Source organism: Hibiscus syriacus, unplaced genomic scaffold (assembly GCF_006381635.1).
Source record: "Hibiscus syriacus cultivar Baekdansim isolate YM2019G1 unplaced genomic scaffold, ASM638163v2 tig00112491_pilon, whole genome shotgun sequence".
NCBI lineage: Eukaryota > Viridiplantae > Streptophyta > Magnoliopsida > Malvales > Malvaceae > Hibiscus > Hibiscus syriacus.
In genome coordinates this window covers 1,789,960-1,807,942 of record NW_024063344.1, presented here as the reverse complement: position 1 = coordinate 1,807,942, position 17,983 = coordinate 1,789,960, and the positions used below count along the sequence as shown (strand labels likewise).

The following is a 17,983-nucleotide window of genomic DNA, read 5'->3' as shown; positions in this document are numbered from 1 at the left end:
CTTTGGTCTAGTCCACCACAATCAGAGCCACATGGGACAATCGTCATTGCACATGTGAATGATAACCATTATATTAAAGCAGATTTACGAGAAGGTTGTCATTTGCTGATGACTCATCCACTTTGAATCACATATAAAAGTGACATTGCATCTGCATGGGAAGACCCATATGTTAGTCGTCAGGAAGAGTTTCGTGAATATTATTTTCATATTCCTGAAACTTTTGACATATCGAAGTAATTATATAACGTTAAATTTATTGTAATTCTAGTTTATTTATCAATGAATATTTTAATATTTGTTTTTTTATAAAATATATATAATTAATAAGTAAAAAATATAACAAAATTTTAAAAAATAAATAATTATTACCATGTTGAAGAAATAAATAAAAAAATTTAATAAAAAAATGAATAATGAAAAAAGCATATTATTACATAATGATTAAAAACTTTAATAAAAAACATAATCATTACATTAATCTTTTGTGTTTTAATAAAAATGGGTGGTTTAGTAATCTTTTGGTGTTTTAGTAAAAAAAATTGGTAGGTTTAGTAATCTTTTAGTGCTTTAATAAAAAATTGGTAGGTTTAGAAAAATATTTGGTATATTTAGACTAACCCATAGAAAATTAATGTACTAAAATCAACTTGCCTTTTTAATATGTTATCTATGAAAATAAAAATATATTAACTACAACTGTTGATTACTTTTATAAATTCAGTAAAATGATATATTCATGATTATAATATTAAAAAATAATTAATAAATATATATATATATATATGGCTCCCTAAGGGAGCCATTGCACACCCATTATTTTGAGAAAAATGTTAAATTTAATTTAATTTGTTAATAGAAATAAAAAAAAAAAGAAAATTTGCATACCCAAATTTTTTTAGAATAGGATATTAAAATTTTGAACCTAATTTTTTATTTATAGGTCTACTATCACTGTATATAATCATTGTTAATCAATGTGTGTGTATAACCAGGACCATCGAATCCTTTTGGAATAATTTTGCATGTAAAAGGGAATATGCCAAAAATATATATATTCTCACGTGTGAATGACACGTGTGTTAGTGGTTAGGAAGGGTTGGAATTGCACGGGGGTTGGTGAGGTTACTTTCCCCTCGTCGTCCAGCCTTTGCCTTCCCCCACTCCCAATAACCCAAAAGTCCTAATAAAATTTCCAACCCACCATGGTACTCAAGTGAAGGCAAAGGACACTTTTTCTGAGATTGGTGAGGGGTCTTTTTGTAATTATACTCTTTTTGACTTTTCTACACTTATCACAAAATTAATATATTTATATTAATTAAACGATATTAAGATGTTATCATCTTGTTGTTTTTCAAATGTTATCTTCAAATGTTGAATTTTAATATTGAATTTTAGTTAGTATAAAATTTAGATTTTAAAAATCATTTGGTACTTATTAAATATTAAGTGTTGAATTATTTGATATATATAAATCATTTTTTAAATAAAATATTTAAAAATCTTAATATTAAATGAAAATTATAAATATATCAACAACCAAACTAATAATAAAAATTAAGTGATCACAATTTAATGTTTATTTAAAAAATGATATAATGTTAAGCAACTTCGGTGACGAAATTATTGTTTATCCTTTGAGGTCGAGATTTGAGCACCATATAAAGTGTTTGAACGTTATTGTCAAATGATTGAAAATTATCTTAAAATATATACTACTTATACCATATTAATTAAAAAATAATATTATTTTAAGATATAAATAAATCAATGATTCACTAATCTACTTTTTAATTAAATGACAAGGAATCGCCTAATTTATTTAATTTTTCTATGTTTTCTTCAAATTCGATAAAAAAAAATATTACGAATATTTGTTCCATTTCGGTGATCCTTTCAACTTTCAAGATTCGGCTTCGCTTGGCAGGTTGTTTTGTTTCTTTGTATTTTATATATATATATATTTTAAATTTCATTATGTTCTAATTAATTATAAGTGTAAACCTTATGAGAGAGAGCATTTTGCGTTTAAGCATTCAAACAAGAGTTCTATAGCGGCTATTTTAGTGGTGGGTTTGGCAACTAGATTAACATTTCCAAAATACCCTGACATTAAATTCCCAAAAACACCACATTTCCCAACTACTACCGAAGCCACGTCTCTACCAGACCCACCAGACTCACGCACCATTTGTTTGTTTACGTTATTGCCCCTAACGCGAAACACGAAGCAAAAACCATCAACGACGTCAAAGGCATTGCTGTATCGTCACCCTATAAAACCCTCCTTAACTTCACCGCTGTGTCTCCATCTACCTACCTCTCATAAAAAATAACAGAGCAAACCTTTGTTAAACAACATAAATGGCTCTCACCAACTCCTCCATTCTTCCCACCAATTCCATCCTTCAATCCAAGCCGTCAACGCCTTTCTCTAAGGCTAACCCATTGTCTCTCCTTCGGATCTCCGCCGTCCATTCTTCTGACTCCCCTAAGAACCCCATCGTCTCGACAAATCCCTCAAGCAGCCTGCTACTGCTCCTCTCGCCGCCACCAAATCTGCTACCGCCCCCACCGCTGCTCCATCGCAAAATGCGGTTCCCGGGAAATGGACTGTGGACAGCTGGAAGTCTAAGAAGGCTTTGCAGCTGCCTGAATATCCGGATCAGGCGGAGCTTGAGTCGGTTCTCAATACTATCGATGCTTTCCCTCCAATTGTCTTTGCTGGAGAGGCTCGGAGTCTCGAGGAGAAGCTCGGGGAAGCCGCTATGGGAAACGCTTTTCTGTTACAAGGTGGGGATTGCGCTGAGAGTTTCAAAGAATTCCACGCCAATAACATTCGTGACACTTTCCGGATCCTTCTTCAGATGGGTGCCGTTTTGATGTTCGGCGGTCAAATGCCCGTTATCAAGGTGAAAACTGAAAATGTTACCTCACAATTTAACATTCTCCCCCCCCCCAATTTTTTTTAATTCAGAGTTGGCTTATATTTCTGTTTTTGTTTGTTAGGTTGGAAGAATGGCAGGGCAGTTTGCAAAGCCGAGATCGGAGGCATTCGAGGAAAAGGATGGAGTTAAACTGCCGAGTTACAGAGGAGATAATGTCAACGGGGATGCGTTCGATGAAAAGTCAAGGATTCCTGATCCCCATAGAATGATCAGAGCTTATTGTCAATCGGCAGCTACGTTGAATCTTTTGAGAGCTTTTGCCACCGGAGGCTATGCTGCTATGCAAAGGGTTACTCAATGGAATTTGGACTTCACCGAACGCAGCGAGCAAGGAGATAGGTAAAATATTTTGATCCCGGTTCAATTGACTTTTTCTGTTTTGGTGTGCCTTGATCCAGTCTTCAATTTCAACTCCGGTTATATATTTTCTTGGAACTTTCTGATGGAGAATTAAGTTGGTGTGATAGGGAAGTCATATGGTCATTTCCACTTGTTTTGTCATGATCTGTACCTTTAACCACAGTGTGAATATGAATATCGGCTTTATTGAGTAAATAGTTTAATTATTTTAATTCAAATGTGCCATTTTTATGGATGTGGCGTCGAGTATTACTGTTATTAGAGCTTTTCCAAGCTATCCTCGTGTTATTTTTTTATTGTTAAATTTTGAATCCACAAGCTTTTAGCTTAGTTTTTTACTGGTTGCTTTCTCTATATAAAATATTTTTGGCATGTGAATACATGATAGATTCTAAACTTTGTTACTCTGACATGGGATCACATGATTTTCTGCTTGAAGTTAATTTTTTGCTTGTTATTTTACTTTTCGGTTCTTTTTTTAATTGTTGCTCTATACCTTTTTGAGAAGGTTCAAGTTTTCGAATTTATTTACCCATTTTTCTGGTACATGGCAGGTACCGAGAACTAGCAAGCCGTGTAGATGAGGCCCTTGGATTTATGGCTGCAGCTGGACTTACAGTTGACCATCCTCTCATGACAACAACTGATTTTTGGACTTCTCATGAGTGCTTGCTCTTGCCATACGAACAGTCGCTTACCCGGCTTGATTCTACTTCTGGCCGTTACTATGACTGTTCTGCTCATTTCCTATGGGCCGGGGAGCGTACAAGACAGTTGGATGGTGCTCATGTTGAGTTTTTGAGGGGAGTTGCTAATCCCCTTGGGATCAAGGTAACTACATCTAAGTCTAATGTTTTGGAATACTAGAGTTGTATAACTTGTCTAAGGACGAAACAGGTATTGAACTATGGATCTTATAATGCAATTGGTAATTAACTGAAATACTTCTAATGAGAGCCCTATTTTGACAAGTGTGCAGTTTTGAATTATTTTTTATGTTGAATCGGTGGAGTGAGATGACTAACAAGTAGGGTATTTCGCTACAGGTGAGCGATAAGATGGATCCAAATGAGCTAGTGAAGCTGATCGAGATTTTGAACCCTCAGAACAAACCTGGAAGGATTACAGTGATCACAAGAATGGGTGCTGAGAACACGAGAGTGAAGCTTCCTCATCTAATTAGGGCAGTGCGTCGTGCTGGGCAAATTGTAACTTGGGTCAGTGATCCTATGCACGGAAACACTATCAAGGCTCCTTGCGGTCTCAAAACTCGCCCCTTCGATTCCATAAGGGTATGTTAATCATTACTTAACCCCTTCCTTGAATGAATATTTACTGTTAATTCATTGGTGGCATAAATTGTCGTTTTGTGTGTGATTCACTTACCCTTTGAATTAGGGTCCCCAGAAATTACTGGGACCAATTAATACTTTCTCATAATAATATGAAATGACAGACTTCTTTATGGTACAGTTATTCCCTTATTCACGAAAAGGGAAGTTCATAGTTATTGGGGACCATAATTTGTGTAAAACATTGTTTACCACTATGAACATGTTAAGACAGACTTAACTTCTGATGCTAGAAAAAGATGGACCACAATTTGTTTGCTTCTTGTCATAAAGTAAATGAGGAATGGCTATTAGTAAGTGCTTTATGTTAAATGCAATTAGCGACAGTATGGAGATAAGCATGATTTTATTTCACTCTTAGGAGCATTTTAATGTGAGAAAACCTTAGTGGTCCATTTGGGTCTCACATTTTGCTCTTTCAAAAGGAAAATTATGCCGTTTTCTGGAACAGTTTTTAAGTCGAACATATTATCATGGAGGGGTTAATGGAATTTGCTCAATTAAGGTTGTGAACTTGATTTTAACATTGAAGGCTCACCCACCATGGCATTCATTATGTAAAGAAAACAAATCAATCATTTTGGGTGGTTGCATTTGTATCTCAAATAAAAAAATATTGCATTCGTCCTGGCGAAGTTCTGAAGTCAAATTTATTATGGTGGGGTAGGTGAGAAAGGGACTATTTCTTAAAGTTGTGTGGAACAAATTATTAAACAAGATTACTTAAGCATGATTATGAAATTTTTTGTAAGAATTTGTTTTCGGATTGATAGTTGGTCATATTTCCTTGTCTTATGATTGGATTCAAAACACATTTTGCAATATAAAGTCGCTTTACAGATTATTTAAACCTCCCTTGATGAGCCTCAATTGCATTTCAGTAGCACTTTGAATGAGTATGCTGTTTCATTCCTACTTTTATACGGCTGCAAATTATTGAGGTGGAGGTGGGAGTAACATGTCCATCTGTTTATTTTTCAATAACTTAATTAATTCACATCCATTTTTGACAGGCTGAAGTGAGAGCTTTCTTTGATGTGCACGACCAAGAGGGAAGTCATCCCGGAGGTGTTCATCTTGAGATGACAGGCCAAAATGTGACAGAATGCATCGGTGGATCCCGGACCGTTACATTCGATGACTTGGGTTCACGCTACCACACCCACTGTGACCCTAGGCTCAATGCCTCTCAATCACTTGAGCTTGCCTTCATTATTGCAGAGCGCCTTAGAAAGAGGAGGATCAGCTCACAGCAACCACTGATCACAGGGCTGTAAAGTGGCGTTCAAGGATCCAGCCACCAGCCTTACCAAGATGTCTGTCCCATTTTAAGTTGTTACTGGAACGAACTATTACTATTATTTGTTTAGGTTGGGATTCTTGAGTTATGTACTGTAATGTATGTGTATAATGGAAAATGAACTTTGGGATTTGAGAGGAATAAAAAAAGAAGAAGGTATGACTGAATTCTAAATATTAAGAATATTGTGGTCATACAGATACAGAGGAGGCGAGAATTGGTGTTTTCAAGTGGAAGAAGAAAAGGGAAAATGTTTGTGTTTTAACTATCAATATTATACTTTTTTTCAACTTATCTCTGTGTTGTCATCAATCTTTATGGGTATTTTGAGTTCCTTGGGGAAAAAGATAAAGACTTGTTCCACGTTGGGCTTCAAATGTCGCCCAAATTTTGGGTCTGGCATAGCGAGAAGATCTATATAGCCATAGGTGTTATCTTGACAAGGTAAACTAGTTGTTATGAAATACGCTCTAATTTTAGCGGTGGAGATTGAACTTTTGACTACACAATTAAAATACAATCTCAGTATTTATAATAAAAAATATTATTTAATATATAAATTAACATAGCAGTACACGTTTTATAAGATAAATTATTACACCAAGGCCTTACATTAGCATGTTCAAGCCCAATAAATATTCGACTCAAAAACGTCAAGATTGAAACGGAATAGAAACGGGAATTTAGATCCATGTATATAGCAAGCTAGACCGGATACATCATAGGTTCACTATATAGCAAGCTAGACCGGATACAAAGACAATGAACCTGGGTGATTTTCCCTATAAATCACCCTTAACTTTTTTTTTCCATATCAGACACCGTTTAGACTTTAATTCCCGATCTAACACCCTTTGTAAGAAGGCGGCGCCCCCCTGAAGCGCGCCTTACGCTGACATGGATACACGCTGGTTAAGGCACGGGCTCTGGGCGCGCCTTATGCCACGTAGGGGTATAGTGCAGTGCAAGGGTCGCGTCTTTGCTTTAAGTCTGAGACAATTATGTAAGGCGCGGTGCAGGGATCGCACATTTGCTTTAACTCTGATACAATTATGTAAGGCACGGTGCATGGGTCGCGCCTTGTATAATTACAGTAACTCTTCTCGGCTATAAATACCCCTCTCCCCCTTAAACTCTCTCACAACTTCCTCTCAACCGAAAAACTAATACTACAATCATCTCAACCAGTAAATAACACCCGATAATCCTTTTATATTTGATTCAGAAGTTGGTTCGATCTTTCGTTATAAGGTAATTTTGTTATAATTTTTTTACAATTATATATAATTATTTGAAAATATATTATACTAATTGTTTTCAATTAATTTTTGTGTTTGTAAAATTAGAAAGCAGGAGCATACGTCGAAATATTTTTGCGGTGCAGATAATAATATAAAATTATATTCTTTAAATTATTTACGTTATTGTGTAAAAATTTATTTCCTTATATTTTAATTAATATATTATTTATTTAATTAGGCTTGTTTCATGTTTATTTTTTGCAGATATAAGATTGTCTCACTTTCAAACTCTAAGAATGACGTGAATTTCAACTATTATTTATTATGATGGAGAAATTTGGGAAGATGAAACCGGCGTTGTTTTCGTATCAAATCATTATGTTAAAATATCCTTCAAGAGAAACATAACTCTTGAGGAGCTGATAACGAAGATTTCAAGGAAGGTTCATGTTGGAAGTACTAGAAGAATGTCGTCACTTCAGTACATATTTGCAACATCATTGTTGCCATTAACTTATACAACGTTTGAACTATCAAACAATGATGATGTTGAAATAATGGTTAATTCTCAAAATAATTATTCAGACGCCGTTACAGAGATGTATGCAAAGTTTGTTGAAGTGCGTGTTGTTCGAGGTCTGTCATTAAGCTCCCACTATGGGCTAGCTGAACAAGCTGATCAAGTTGACAGATCGACTACAGTAATGTGTAATGATTTTAATGCCAAAATGGGAAATCTGCATCATGTTGTCGTCACATCAACTTCAATGGGGAGACATTCATCAGCAACTCTTTACGATATGTACCGAGGTGGGTCTACGAATAATCTGTATGGCAACATCACGTCCAGTTCAAGGGGAAGTCATTCATCTGCCAATTTCTTTGACCTTAATATGGAGATGCCCTCGACGCAACAATCTGTGTAATTTTCATTTGACACGATGACTTCAAGCTCAAGGGGAAGGCGTGCAAGTAGTAGGCTCTTCGACCTAAATGTGGAGAGCATGGAGGAACTATCATCTCCACCAGAAGAACCGCTTCGTGAGCCAGGTGCGGATGACGCTGAGATTGAACTATTCATTCACCCAGAATCACCACAATTCAACTCCGATGACGATGATGATGTAGACGAAGTTCCCTCAAATGTGGCACAAACTAACCCTCCAACACACATGTATGAAGTTGATTATGGTGCAATGTACGGGCCAGAATTTACTGATATGTCTTATTTCGGTGACTATGGATTTTACTCACCAGTAAATAATGTTAAGTTATCTTTAGGCATGAAGTTTTCAAGTAAAGAAGAAGTGACGATGGCTATAAAAATTACAATATCTGTAATTATATTCAATCCAGAGTCGACCGCTCTACGACAAAAAAATATGTATGCCATTGTACCTGAAGTGAAAACGGATGCAATTGGATGGTTCGCGTATCGAAGAGGAAGAGGAAAAACAATAGATGGGAACTAACAGTATACAACAGTCATCACACATGTTGTGCTGGAGGGATCAACCAAGATCATCCCAACTTGGACTCTGAAGTGATTTGCTAAGCCGATATGCCCATGGTAAAAGCAAGCTCCCATATAGCTATTGTTGTGTTGATTTCAGCTATACAATCGCAGTATGGATACAATGCCTCCTATAAAAAAGCTTGGTTGGCAAAACAAAATGTCATTGTCAAACTTCATGGCGAATGAGATGCATCTTACAATGAACTTCCAAGTTGGTTTAGGCTGGTGCGGAGGTTGAATCCTGGGACAATATTGGACTTCAAAACCTCCTATTCATACTATAATGATTGAGTTCTTCGCGATCGATGCCAATTCTACCGGGTTTTTTGGACTTACCCACAGTGCGTTAATGCTGTCAAATACTGTAAGTCTGTGGTCCAGATCGACGGGACTTTCTTGTATGGAAAATACAAGCAAGTTTTATTATTGGCAGTTGTCCAATATGGTAATCGCAACATTCTTCCAGTTGTTTTTGCTCTTGTTGAAGGAGAAGATACAAATTCTTGGGTTTTTTTTCCTCTGAAACATACTTTCACATGTTATCATGAGGGAAAAATATGTATCATTTCAGATCGCGGAGTTGGGATCAAAGCAACAATGGAGTCTTTGGGTCCAATGTGACAACCACCCTTTTTCCAACATAGGTATTGTATCCGACACATTGTTGTGAACTACCACAGAAGGTACAATAAGAATGACGAGCGTCAATTACTTGTGCGCATGGGTAAGTGAAATTGATGTAGTTTGTTTTCTTTTGATCATTTTCATTTTTTAAGAAATAAAGTTAGTAATTTATACATTTTATGCTCAGGTTACGAACTATTACCTCAAACATTTGAATCCATGATTTAAGATTTGCGGGCGAAGAACGAGTAATGATACGATTACATCAGCCTCATCGATAAAGAAATGTAGAAAAACGCATATGATGGTAGATATCGATATGGACACATGACGATCAACTTGGCTGAGGCAATCAATTCAACATTAAAGGGTGCATGTCACTTACCTGCAGCGACTTTGGTAAAAACTACATATTTTTGTTTAGGGGCGCTTTTTGCGAAGCTCAGGGGACAAGCTCAAACATGGATGCAAGGCGGTCATGTCTATCACCCTATATTAGTTACAGATCAAAAAAATTGTTGCGTCAAATGGAATGTCTGTAACAAGCTTCTCTAGAACACATGAATTGTTTCGTGTCACAGAGTTGTCGCGACTTCTTCAAGGGATTGAAGCTGTGTCGTTAAGAGTAAATCTATGAGACAGATGGTGCGACTGCGGGTTTTTTCAAGCTCTGAATTATCAATGCTATCACGTGATAGCAACTTGCTCGCATACCCGTCAAGACTATAACCGTTTTGTGGATCTCGTATACTTACTATCAGAAGTTTTTAAGGTATACAAATTTGAGTTCCCCCATAGGTAATGACAAAGACCTTGATCAGGTTCAGAATTAGGTTCCAATTGTACCAAATCTGAGTTTATTGAGGGAGTGTGGTCGTCCAAAATCCACTAGAATTCATTGTGATATGGATATTCGAGAAACATTTAGACATGACAAAAATGTGGGCATTGTAGAAACTCATACACACTAGAAGAACATGTCCACTTCTTTTGTCATCAAGTAACAATTGATGAGGAACTGATGTAGTTGTTGTTTCTCAAATAATATTTACTTAAAGTTAATGTCATTTGATAACCATTAATGATGATTAAAAAACAATTCAATGAAAACGGGATTCGACGTTGGCGTTATATGTGATTATAATAAAAGAGATAATAAGTGACAAACTTAAGAAAGTTATCGAACACAATTATTAAATATTACTCAACTAATAGAAATTTCGTATTTGAATATAATTTTAAATACAACGAACTTATAATAAGTATTAAATGGTAAATAAAAAAATTACAGTAACTGGTATTAAATGGTAATAAACAAAATTAACAAAATAAATTAAGTATTAAATGATAAATAATAATAAAATTTACAATAAAGAAAGTCCAATAAACAAGTAAATACAAATATAAAAAAATATAAAAAACTATCGATGTATGCGGTGCGAATATGTTCGCAGGGCGGTGGCTGTCGGTCTCGAGGAGGATTTTTTTGTATAACTGGTTGTGACTCCTCACTGTCATCGTCGTCGTCGTCGTCGTCGTCGTTAGGAGCAAATATATTTTGTTGATGAGGAACTGATGACGATGTAACACCTCCATAAAATAAGGATCCTGAGGTGTATGAATGACTAACCCACCGCTCATAGATAACTGGAAAAACTCATAAAACCCAGACATCGATGAATAAGAAAACTGTACAGGAGGTGTTTGTGTGGCGACCATCGGTGATGAGACTGCACCCGCCAAATAATCAACATATAAACCCCATGTCTGATCTGCAAACATAGACTCATAATATCCTCCATTAGGGGTCATATAACTCTGTGACGGTGGCAGTGGTGGTATCTGGTAAGGAAAAAACAATGGTGCCATCAGATATGGCTGCGAGGTATAGGTCGATGCAGACGGTGGCTGTTGTGAAGGTCCTATTGGTGTAGCTGAGGAAGAATCGGAAGCACCTACCCTCCGTCCCCGAGTCGGGGGACGAGTGACGATGCACGTCTCTATCGACGTCGATGAAAGCTCCGTCCTCGTGCATCCTCAGAAAGCAGAAATGGTTTCCCGTTACTGTTGAACCACTCATAATAACCATATGCAACCGTCAAGAGGTCATCATAAATGAGCTCTCTATGGGGAAGGCGCCGATGTCGATCCTCCCACATCACGACCCACTCATGATGCTTCACCGGCCAATCTGTATCCGACTTACTGCGTCGATCTGTGCTATGTAACTTGTCCATATTGCGGGGTACTTCCGGAATTGGTTGTACAAAACCAAATTGTCGAAGCACGCGATCAGTGGAGTGCCACTCGATAATCGCATAACATATCAAAGGGACCACCTTCCATCTAAACATTTGATGAGCCCCTCAACTCAGGTAGGATGCACATCCTCACATCATCATTACAATATGAACCTATTCAAACTAAAACAAATATATATAATTTTTTATCAAAATAATAATCTAATTATATAACTATAATACAAAAATCAATTTTTAAACATTAAAATGCATACCTCTGTGTCAGTCTTCTGATCGATTAACACCCTCATTTTTTTAAATCATCACGTAGCTCCCGATGATTTTTTCTGTCAGTAGACCACCTATTCAAGGAAATATTTTTATTATACACTGTATAAAATGATTAATATAAGAAATCAGTTTTATAATTACCTCATTATTAGCGGAAATACGAATGGGTTCTTCACAACAGGACATAAAAAGTGCAATCGATACTATGCCCAAGACTGCAGTAGAAGAGACATCCACCAATAGCATTTTTCTTGTAGTCAGTCGCTCGACACATCTCCCTATACAGGAAAGCCAAACCTGTTGAGCCCCAACTCAGTGATCCTGCCAGATGAAAGTCGCTAAGATGTCGCAACCACATACAGTGAACTTGGTTGCACGATTTGTCCGACATCATCAACTCTCTAATCAGCTGCAGTATGCATGCCCGTGCATACATTTTAACTTCATCATCAGAGGCGTCATCGCTCAACTCCCAAAAATTTGCATCTGACCAATTTAACGGTATCCGACCACCGTTAAAATTTTTGCGGGACACCTCCTAGATAATCCCGGCACAAAGTAGTCCAGTTACCGTGTGCCATCCCTGAAATCACATCTCCATCCACCGAAAGCCCCAAGTGCATAGAAACATCCTCAAGCGTAATCGTGCACTTTCCGCACGGAAGATGGAATGTGTGGGTCTCCGGCCTCCAACGCTCCACTAATGCAGAAACAAGGTATGGTTCTATCTTACAATGACCTTCATATCTACTTATGTGACCGAATCCAGCCTCGACTAAATACGGCCAGACACGGGTAGGTATCACTAACTTAAGGTTCATAATAAAATGATCTAATACAGTCGCTCTCCTAAAATATTAATAATTACAAAAATTAATTTATAAACTAATAATCATGCATTAAATAAATAAATTATTACTAATAATTTAAATTAAATTAAAATGTAAAAATGCTACCGTATCAGCATAATGACTCGATATATGATTTCTATCCAAACGAAGAAAACCACAGTCTATTTCATAACTGCAAAAAAATAATAATTAAATAAAATATTAAAATAATTAAATAAAATACAAATAAAGTATTAAATATAATAAAATATACCTTAAGTAGAGAGAAATTAAGAGGATTTGGTGTGATGAAAATGATTGAGAATGAAGATATTTAATATTTATAGGGGTGTGAACGGTCTAAAATTAAAGGAAATGCACGGCCCCTGCACCGCGCTATACCCCTACGTGGTATAAGGCAGGCCCTAGGGATCGCGCCTTAGCCAGCGTGTATCTATGTCAGCGTAAGGCGTACTTCAGGGGGAGCGCCTTATCCCACGTGACACCAGATCAGTGTAATACGCGTTTCAGGGACGCCTTCCAACTAAGAGTGTCTAATAGGGAGAAAAAAGTTTCGGGTGATTTATCGGGAAAATCGCCATGAACCTGACAATAGAGAAGCATGGAATATACCCATAGGAATACGCCCACCTCTTTGAATCGAACAATATTCGGATGCTTTAATGATTAATGGTCTATGGTTGGCGGTTTCCCATTGTTCGTGTTCGTCAATCTGCAACAAAACCAAACAAGAAAAACATAAACCCTTTCCATAAATGATATTTAGGTCGACATGACAGAGAAGAAGAAGAAATCGAAAAGATTCCAGAGTTAAAAAGGGTATGAACATCACCACAGTAGCTGTTTTGTCCATTTATCTTTGACAAGTTCAGCCACTCCAAAGTCCAATGAATTTTGTTGGAGATTTGGAAGCTCAAAATACATAATTACAGGCATCATAACATTTGTATTTTGGTTTTCTCCATTGTAGAGTCCACGTGGAAGCTTGTCAGCCTTCACATCCATCACCAGTATACGTTATTAAGACTGCCTATAACACTTTTATGGACATTAAGATAAACCTGGGGCGGGGAGGTTGGTGATATTAAAGAAAGTCACCGCCGATCCTCTGCTCCTAATGTCATTTTAGGAAGATGGAGGATGTAGAAACTAGTGGCACACAAACAAAATCAAAATAAAATCTAAATTACAATTACAAGGAGTGCTTTTTAATGCAATCAATGACAACTCAACACCAATCTTAGCATGAACGTGAAGTCACTAAAACCGTAGAAGAATGAAAAAACACCTATCTATGCATATATATAATATTCTCTCTGTCTCTCACAGTGCAATCACAAAAAGGCCTATTAGCTTCTTCCATAACCATCACTTTCTCATACAATACCATGGTTAGCACCAATTATTTTCCTCTCCCACCACCTCATTATATTCCAACTCCTCCAAAAGCACCACCGCCTCCACATAACCCCATCACACCACCTCAACCACATCATCCATCGCCACCTGCTATAAGACCACCACCTCCACCCGCACCTGCAACAAAACCACCACCCTCTCCTATTGTGACTCCACCTCCACCACCTCAAAATGTTTCTCCGCCATCACCGCCTCATGTGCTTCAGCCTCCTCCTCCACCACCGCCTCACTCTATTTCTCCGCCATTACCACCTCATGTAGTTCCACCTCCACCACCACCACCTGGACATCATTCAACTGTAATAGTCGTCGTCTTTGTTTCTCTCGGCGGTCTGTTCTTTCTGGCATTCCTCTCAGCTGCTTTATTCTGCTTCCTTAAGAAGAGAAAGAAGAAAATGGTTCAAAAAGCAGAAATAATAAACATAGATGAACATGTGAAAGTCCAAGAAGCCATTGTACCAGGCCCCCACGGTGAACAAAACACCGTATTATTTATAGAAGGGGATATTCATATCGACGAGGAAATCAAGAAAAACAAAAACATTAGTGAAGGAATACCTCATTCACATCTTAAATCTTCACAAGAAATTTCTGATGGATGTGGTAGCAGCACAGGAAACTAAGTTGAGAAAATGAATGGCATCAGCAGCAAACTAAGAGGTCCATCGATCGTAATGGTCCATAATAATCCTTCTATGCTCTATTTTTTATTGAATTATTTTTCTTTCTACTTATTTCCTTTGGGAGTCGGAATTCATTTCTTCACTGGAACACTTTCCTTGTACTAGTCTACTTTAATGAATAAAATTTCTCCACCAAATAATACATTATACATAATTGTCGGGTAATTTATCAAATTTGTAGGTTTAATAGTATATGAGAATTTTGAATTTTTTAAAAATTAATTTCAATTTTCTATTTTTTTTTTCATTTAATATGATAATTAAATTAAGAAAGAAAATTAATTTGGTCATCTGATAAATAAATCGAATGTTGAACATTACAATACTAATGTGACGGTTTACAAAGTTAATATTCTTTTGATTTTAAATATTTATCAACAATCACTGAAGATATCATACACTTGTATATCATAATGTATGCATATTAAACATAATTTTAATATCATACAATTATATCATCAACATACAAAATATTATTATTGGATTAGTCAAGACTTACCAATTTTACACTTAATTTTTTTTAAAAAATATCACAAGTTATTCTCTTCAATATACACATATAATTATATTTGAGACATTTTTTAAGTGCCACTTTATACTAGAATATTATCTGGTATGCAAGGATTTATAAATAACCCTTAAAATTACTCGAAATCTGATTATATATAAACATAAGTGTGAATAACTTACAAAATTACCTAGTTATATTTAGATACAAATTCATAACTCTAAAGTAATCAAATAAAAATACTTTAATCACATAAATCTAGTTTGTTTGTTAGTGGTAAATAACATAAAAGATTACGGTTTTTTTTACTTTTGTTACAAAATAATGATGTAATATAACGTTAATTGTTTTACATTAATGACGCAATATGATAATATAAAAAATATTTCTAAATTCTATTCTTGAGTTGTAATTAAAATTGAATTTATTTTCTATAATATTTATTGAATTAAAATCGAATTTAATATTCTTTTTATAATTTTTAACTATAATTGTAGGTTTTAAAAAAATATATAAAAATATCACAAAATTAATAAAATTTAAATAAATCTAGTAGAAATTTAAAATAGGTATAAAATTTACATAATTATGAATAAAATATGTATATATATTTAAAATCGTTTTCTTAAATTTGTATCCAGATGGAATTGGCAAAACTATAGTAGAATGTAAAGACACACCCAGCGCCAACAATGGCTGAAAAACACAATCATTTGAAGTTTCAGTGTGAAAGCTCGTCCCATTATTATATTGGGGGTGCTTGCTTTCCATAGTGGATTATCGTATCGGAAGAATAACCAGTTATAAATATTTTTGTATTTGAGAATGATTTATGTATCGCAGTTAATCTAATTTTGATCCTAACTGGTCTATTAGCCCGTTCCAATAAAAGTGAAGCCCGTGTTTTCCAGCTAGGCTTTTTTAAATACTCTCTGCTTTTTGCCTCCTAAATCCTACAATCCATATTTGATCCTCCATTTCTTCAATCATCTCAGATCTTATCAATTTCAAAACCTACCCATCTCTTTTACTCTTTTTCCTTGCCTCCCCATCGAGTATCTACAATGGCCGCCGCCGCTACTTCTCCCCGCGACGAAAATGTCTACATGGCAAAACTCGCTGAGCAAGCCGAACGCTACGAAGAAATGGTTGAGTTCATGGAGAAGGTGTCCGCTTCAGCTGACAACGAGGAGCTCACCGTCGAGGAACGAAACCTCCTCTCCGTAGCTTACAAGAACGCTATCGGCTCGCCGTGCTTCCTGGCGCATCATCTCCTCCATTGAGCAGAAAGAGGAGAGCCGTGGTAACGATGATCACGTCACTACTATCCGTGATTATCGCGCCAAGATCGAGTCCGAGCTTACTTCCATCTGTAACGGGATCTTGAAGCTCCTTGACACCAGACTTATCCCCTCGGCGTCTGCTGGAGATTCCAAGGTCTTTTATCTTAAAATGAAGGGAGATTATCATAGGTATTTGGCTGAGTTCAAGACTGGAGCCGAACGCAAGGAAGCTGCTGAGAGTACTCTCACTGCTTATAAATCTGCTCAGGTTTTCAAAACATTACCTCTTTTTTTTCAGATCTAATTGGATTTTCCCCTTTTTTTGTTAACATTTTATCTGTTCATTAGGACATTGCCAACGCCGAGTTGGCTCCTACTCACCCGATTCGACTCGGACTGGCACTCAATTTCTCTGTTTTCTACTATGAGATTCTTAATTCTCCCGACCGCGCTTGCAATCTCGCCAAACAGGTTGATTACAAATGTCTTCTTCTACTAGGAACTTTTTCATAAATCTAGACTGGCGACGTGAATTTTCTTTTCCCTTTATGCCCAGGCATTTGATGAAGCAATAGCTGAGTTGGATACTCTAGGGGAGGAATCGTACAAAGACAGCACCCTCATCATGCAACTGCTCCGTGACAATCTCACTCTTTGGACTTCAGACATGCAGGTAAATTAATATCACCTTATAAAATAAAAATCCTTTCCCCCCTCTGAAAAAATGCACATACTAATTTATTTACAAATTAATTAGGATGACGGAACCGATGATATTAAAGAAGCACCGAAGCTTGAGGAAGAGCAGCAACAAAAGCCTCAGCAGTAGTGAGACTTTGCCAGGTTCTTTCTTCTATTATAATTTACCGATTTGGGGTTTCAATTCAGAATGAAACATGTACCAATTTGATGTGTTTCTTATGGAAGAAGATTTGCTGCTTCCATAACATATTGTCTTGTCTTTGTTTTACTCAATCGTTCGTGTCCTCAGTTTTTTTGTTTGTCCTTTTTAATTTTATTTAGCTTTCGACGTGCTATGAATGCTTTCTGCTATCTTTGCTCTGCCTGTAGTTTTTACTTGTGGAATGAAACTGAAAATGGTTTTGAAGCTGGGAATTTACTACTGTTTTAGGGTGCTTAACTCATTTGCTAGTAAATTTTATGGTAATTATATTCGTTTATAATTATTTAGAGAAATAACATATATTTTAATAACTTAAGATAAAGACACGTTTAATTGGAAGTATCTTATCAAAAACGTTCTTAGGTGGATGTGTTTTGACCTTACATGGCATAACGTGTCGGGTTCCCCGTTTTCATTCGATGAAAGGCGTGATTTACCGTTTGTGCCTTTCATTGAAAAT

General features: G+C 36.2%; 2 protein-coding genes and 1 pseudogene across 2 annotated transcripts; all 3 read left to right on the top strand.

Moving 5' to 3' along the window:
• Window positions 1-17,735, top strand: LOC120180340 (14-3-3-like protein). Its single transcript, XM_039185685.1, is given in 8 exon segments — window positions 1-5; window positions 3,559-3,565; window positions 16,213-16,215; window positions 16,393-16,582; window positions 16,584-16,887; window positions 16,968-17,090; window positions 17,176-17,292; window positions 17,377-17,735. Coding segments are annotated over 5 exon segments (798 nt in total). The 5' UTR covers window positions 1-5; window positions 3,559-3,565; window positions 16,213-16,215; window positions 16,393-16,400; the 3' UTR covers window positions 17,449-17,735.
• LOC120180339 lies at window positions 2,319-6,177 on the top strand (annotated as a pseudogene).
• On the top strand, window positions 14,081-14,875 carry LOC120180341 (proline-rich receptor-like protein kinase PERK10). The gene has a single exon (XM_039185686.1). The coding sequence runs from the start codon at window positions 14,115-14,117 to the stop codon at window positions 14,766-14,768; it is 654 nt and encodes a 217-aa protein (XP_039041617.1). The 5' UTR covers window positions 14,081-14,114; the 3' UTR covers window positions 14,769-14,875.
• Window positions 17,736-17,983: the final 248 nt, after the last annotated feature.